This window comes from Paroedura picta, chromosome 10, assembly GCF_049243985.1.
Source record: "Paroedura picta isolate Pp20150507F chromosome 10, Ppicta_v3.0, whole genome shotgun sequence".
NCBI lineage: Eukaryota > Metazoa > Chordata > Lepidosauria > Squamata > Gekkonidae > Paroedura > Paroedura picta.
This window is the reverse complement of record NC_135378.1, coordinates 28,879,705-28,885,704: the sequence shown is the minus strand read 5'-3', so window position 1 is coordinate 28,885,704 and position 6,000 is coordinate 28,879,705. Positions and strand designations below refer to the sequence as shown.

Genomic DNA, 6,000 nt, shown 5'->3' with positions numbered 1-6,000 from the left:
CGAGCCAAGCCCCGGGTCCCTCCGTCCCCCATCCCTGCAGGCGCATTTCAGCACCAGGGCCAGAGGAAAGCGCCAGTCCAGGGGAGGCCCGGCAGAAGCCCCGGCCGGCAGCCGCCCCGACATCGCCCCGACCCAGCTGCTCGGCAGGCGCGCAAAGTCCCGCGCCCCCTTCTCGGAGCACGTTTTCCTCGTGGGCGAGCGTCGCCTGGCCATCCGCCCCCGAGGGAGGCACGGGGACGAGCCGCCAGGGAAGCGGCGCCGCGACAGGCAGCGAGTAAGCAGGCAGGCAGGCAGGCAGACGCCGCCGCCGCCGCCGCCGCCCGGGAGCGCGGCCCTCGGCTGACCGGTGCGAAATGGGGGAGGGGTGCAGGGGGCGGGGGGGGAGGCGGGGCGCGCGGGTCTTCCCCGGCGTCCGGAACCCGGAGCATCCCTCCTGCGGAGACGGCGGTGCGCAGCATCAGCAAGCAACCCAGGCAGGCAGGCAGGCGCGGCGTCCCCGAGGCAGATCGCTTGCCCGGTTGCTAGGCGAGACTCTAGGACCCGGCAGAGCAGACCGCGACCCTCTCCTGCCTCGGGGTGCGGGGGGGGGGGCAGCTGGCGCTCTCCTCGGGCGCGCTCCCCAGCACTCCTCCCCCTCGCTCCTGCCGAGCCCCCTCCCTGGCTGGAACCCCTGGGGCGCGTGCCAGCTGCAGACGCCGCCGCCGCTCGGGCGTGAGTGTGTGTGTGTGTGAGAGAGAGAGAGACTGGGGGGCGCGCGTGCTGACACACACAGAGGCATGCCCGGCGTAGACTGACTGCCGCTCTGCTCGCCCGCCCCGCGCGACTGCTCGCCGGCTTGCGCGCGCGCCCGAGCACCACATACACACACGCGCGCGCACACACACACAGAGCCCCACGCGCGCATAACCACTCTGGAGCCGCTTCGGTTCGCAGGATTGCTGCTGCTGCTGCTGCTGTACCGCAGTCGCCTTTAAGCTCCCCCCCCCACTCCCCCCCTCACCTCCGCTCTGGAGCTTCCTCCACTCCTCAGAGGCTGGCGAGGGAAGACCCTCTCCTCACCAAGTCTTCCCGACCCCCCCACCCGCCTTCCTGCTGCTCCTTTGAGCGCCTCTTGGTGCTCCCCAAGGTAGGCACCCCAGGGCTCCAGTCTCTCGGGGCTCCCGCCTGAGTGGCTCGGTGGGGGATTGGGCACAGGAGGTGGTGCGTGGTGCGGTGTGGTGTGGTGTGGGATGGGTCTGCACATGCCTGGGCGCTGGAGGGCGAAAGCTTGGCTCCTTTGCCTCTCTCAGCCCACAGCAGCCGCTGCCTGCTGTTTTGCCTTTCGTAATAATAATTTTTAAAAAACCCTGCAACTTTGCGCTGCGCTTGTGACGGCTGTGGTGTTGTGATGGGGACTCTCTGTGTGGCGGCTCTCCCGTGCCTCTGAACTGCCAAGCATGTTCAGCCTTTGGAAAGAGCTGTAGTTCCCAGCAGTGGGTTTCTTTTTTTTTTTTAATCCTCCCTTCCAGAACTGATTTTTTTGCAGGATACAGCAAAACAAGGAATAGCCAACCCTTTGAGTATCTTTTTTGTGTTTTTTTTTGTTAGGGTGGGAAAGTCTTGGGTTTTAAAAAATATTACAGTGGGAAGGAAACATTTCATGCATCTGCTCCTGTGACACTCTTGATTAGATATTGCCTGTGGAACTCAAGATATGGGGGGGAGGGGGATGGAGATCTAAGAAGTTGTACAAAAAGTGCTTCAGAAACCCATGGATTTAAAAATAATTGAAATGGCAATTGTGTGTGTTTGTGTGCTGGTTGGTATGGAAAGCATAGGTTGGTGGGAAGCAACTATCAGTTGAATATTTTCTCTCCCCCTCCTTCTCTTGCATCATTAGGTTTTGCACGAAGCAGCGATGAAGAGGAAACCAGTGCTCAACATGATGCAGTTGGTTCTTGTTTTCTTGGGGTGCTTGCCTGCAAGGTGAGAGAAGGGGCTGCTCCTTTGAATAACAACACCAGAGATTGAGTTTAGTTTGCTGGTAGGACTAGCCATTGCCTGCAATAAGCTTATATACATATGGCATATATGTACAAAACCCTGTTCTTTAAATATTACAGTTCTCAGAATGAACAAAGTAAAGGAAGAAGTCTTGAGGTTGTTGAAATGTTTATAACTTATCCTTAGTAACTCTCTTCCAAACAGGCTCATGTTTACCCCGAAATGAAGGGAGAGAGTGTTATTTTTGGGGGGTAATTGTAGAACTATAACTATGGTTTTGTGTTTTTTTGGAGGGGGAGTGAATTGCATCTTTGCTTATTCTCATTGCACTGTTCACTGGGAAGTGAAGAAATAGGTACTTCTGAAGTCCCATAGTAAGGCAAAACATTGGTAACAATGGGGTATATTTTGCATTTGGGCTCCTGTGTTGGGATTGGGGGGGATAGTCTTTTTGGGCCAACATCACTGATCCCTGATTCACTTAATCTTTAAACCTCTAGGTGGAGATAGTATACAATTCCACAATGCTGTAAAATAAAACAATAACATGATTTATTAATCAACTTTTTAATGTTGTTTAAAGAACTGTGTTTCCAAAATGACAACATCATAGAAAGTAATTGAAGATGCAGAGCCGGATTGTGTTCACTGATCTTTGTCTTTCTGTATCCAGTTAATGGTGATTTGTACATAATTCCTCTAGTAGCTGAGCAGTTTGGGTCCCCTGGGCGACCTGTTTCAGTAGCATCTTTCCCTCAAAAGAATTTGAGCCCCAGGATTTAACCATTAAAAAAAATCAAAACAACTCCATATTGGGGCCATATTGGGGCTATAATATTGTGAAATGGTCAGAATTAAATACCGATTGCCTTAAAAATGTATATTCGGTTTTAACCCCTGCAAATACTGCAGCAGTGGTTGAGTCACTGTGGGCCTGGTCCGTTACACTTTCTTATGTGAATAATAATGAAATCCTAAAACTGCTTCACTGAATGTAAGCCCCATTGAATAGATGTGGGTAGGACTCTGAGTAAACCTACTTAGCATTGCTCTCAGAAAGCAATCCTAACCAAATGCACTCTGAAGTAAGTCAGGGTGTTTTTTCTTTTAAGTGGTGCTTACTCAGAGGAAAATGTTCTTTGGATTGCAGCCTTACTGCTGTCAAGGAGACAACGTTATGTAACTAAGCACTGTTTCTATTAGTATAGTTTTCATGAGGAGGCTCAAAGTGATAGGATCATCAACATTAGGGTTTGATTATCATTTGGGGGCTACACAGTTTTTTGGCTTTCTTTAATAACATCTGCTGTAGTATATCATGCAAATGTTGAAAATAGTGTTTACAACCTGAATTGACAAGTCGCCTGTGAAATTTCCAATCAAATGATTATAGATCGTGGGGAATGTCTTCAGAATCACAGACTGCAATAATTTACATTTAAATGTGTTGTCTATACCACTGAGTTAGACAGAAGCAACATTCTGTCTTTGTTAATTACTTAAGGCTTTTCTTTCTCATAAAAAATATTATCTTATGATTTATTTTGGCTTAGTTCAAACTGTGCCAACTATAATATCTCAAAAGGGTGGCATTAATTGTTCCTTCAGAGTGCAGATAACATATTATAAATATCTGCAGATTGTTTGAGAAAAGCAACATTTGGATCATATGCTTTTGTTATTATTGTAATACACTTATAAAAGGTGTTTACTATCATATTTGTCATACGGATTTCTGCACTAAATTAGGTTGCACATGAGAAGATGAAAAAGGTATGGGCAGTAGGATTAATTCTCCAAAGAAATATTTGAAGACCTTGCTTGGATTTCTGTAGCTAAATGAAATAGTTATTCAGGATCTTCCTTAGCTAGACAGCTGTACACTGGTGCTTTCAGCACAAGGGCTGGGAATACCGTTAAATTACTTACTTTTTTTCCTGGCCTCTTACATTTTAGATGCCCACCATGTCATTCCTCTATTATTAAGCTTCTACTCCAACCTCTCTTTATATCATATGTCTTATCCTGGGTAACGGGTTGAAAGAAATGTTTGCATTAACTTTATTATGACAAGGTATTTAAGGGGTCTGCCAGATATTTCAGTCTGTAAATGGATGAGTTTTTGAACAAGGGTGACCATAACAAGTCTGCCACTCGTCTGCCTTCTTTAACCCAACAGACTGTTTACAGATATGTTAATGGAGACAGTTTCCCATCATGGCTTGTAAACCACAATATCTATGTAGAAGCGAGTGGCCCAGGATATTAGTTTGCCTCATGATACTCTTATCCATCCATGCAAAAGATAATTTCTAAAGTAATAATCTGTAACATAAATAAAGCCTGACTGGGGTGGTGGGAGGAGTTGGAACTCATTGCTTACCTAATTGGCCATTCATCCAATGAACAGCCAGTCTGGTAGGCTGTCCTGCCCCTGACCGTATCCCCTCCAACTTCTTCCATGTGGAAGAAGTGCCAGCCTGCAATAGGCCAGGCAGTGAGTGGGAGCTGGGAGGGAGCTGGGATGGCCTGGAACTGCAGGACCAGGTGTGTGTGTGTGTGTGGGGGGAACGAAGGCTGCCACCCCTGCCAGTGCTCCTCGCACCCCAAGCAGCTGTGGCTTCACCAAGCCTTGGAAGGGCTGTCCATTTCAAGAGGGAGGGAGTCCCCCAGTGCTCCTCCTGCCCTAAGCAGCCCTGGCTGCAGCCTCACCAGGTCTGGATCAGGGGGGAGGGAGGGAGCCTGGTCCCGCCAGCACTCCCCCACTCGCCCTTGCCCCCACCCCAAGCAGCCCCGCACACTCCACAAACACACATCCTCACCATGATTTGGCAGGGAGGCTAGTGCCCGTTGTATCTTTTTGTACAACTGGCTTTTCTGCTAGTTATGTAATAATGATGATCACCTGAATTTACCTATGTTTTCATAATGTCAGAATTTTTTACACAGCCCCCTCTGCAAGTTCAGCTCCTGGAGCTATCCAACATCCCAGATGAGCAAAATATACCATTTGACTCCTTATCACTGCAATTTAGCTTTATTATTAGACATATATTTGTCAGCAGCTGCATACATAGATACATTTAACAGGCCATCCCATTTATAAAGGTAAAGGTATCCCCTGTGCAAGCACCGAGTCATGTCTGACCCTTGGGGTGACGCCCTCTAGCGTTTTCATGGCAGACTCAATACGGGGTGGTTTGCCAGTGCCTTCCCCAGTCATTACCGTTTACCCCCCAGCAAGCTGGGTACTCATTTTACCGACCTCGGAAGGATGGAAGGCTGAGTTGACCTTGAGCCGGCTGCTGGGATTGAACTCCCAGCCTCATGGGCAAAGCTTTCAGACGGCTGCCTTACCACTCTGCGCCACAAGAGGCTCTATCCCATTTATACAAGGGTGCTTATTAATGCTTAAAGATTCCCATTTATACAAGGGTGCTTATTTTCATGCTTATCTGAATGGCAGACCACTGGTTTAGGCAAGCCAGAATTTATAAAACAAATGATGGGCAACTGAACCCTAGATCATCTTGTAATTAGCTTGCTTTATTTGAGCTTTCATACAAATCAATAGGAGAACTTCAAGTTCTTGCTAGGAGTTATCCTGGACAGCTTGGAAGCACCCTGTCAACCCTTTCTGCTCGTCCTTCCTTTTCCAAACAAACTTACCCTTGTGAAAAGGAGAGGGAAATGAGGATGGCTGCTGCAACTGATGGTTCTTATCAAGGACTTGGGAGCATCTGTTGCTGCTGGGATACCTGGGAGTTGTAGGTATTTTTGTGCCTCCCAGCCATGGAACCACTGGAAGCTATGCACAGCTCCCATGCATCCCTGTAGCAATGGATGTTTCCCCTGATATTTATCCTCTCAGCCCTGATCACGTGGAATCAGATGATTATTTTGGAAAAGAGGGGGACCACAAAACAGTGCATTCTGAGCTGAGTCTGAATTTTGAGGAGGCTGTAGGTCCCACTCATAATGGGTTTGGAAGGAAGAGGCAAATTGCCAACGTGAGCC

General features: G+C 48.7%; 1 protein-coding gene across 3 annotated transcripts in view; it reads left to right on the top strand.

The window, feature by feature from the left end:
• The first annotated feature begins 241 nt into the window (after positions 1–241).
• Positions 242–6,000, top strand: part of GABRA2 (gamma-aminobutyric acid type A receptor subunit alpha2) — a 98,075-nt gene continuing 92,316 nt past the window's right edge. The window contains exons 1-2 of one of the 3 annotated variants that reach the window (XM_077301883.1): positions 242–346; positions 1,880–1,965. In XM_077301883.1, the coding sequence (XP_077157998.1) occupies positions 1,898–1,965 (68 nt within the window). In that variant the 5' untranslated portion in view covers positions 242–346; positions 1,880–1,897. Of the gene's footprint in view, positions 347–874; positions 1,127–1,316; positions 1,473–1,879; positions 1,966–6,000 lie in introns of those variants that run through there. The other 2 variants (XM_077301882.1, XM_077301884.1) reach the window with 2 other exon arrangements.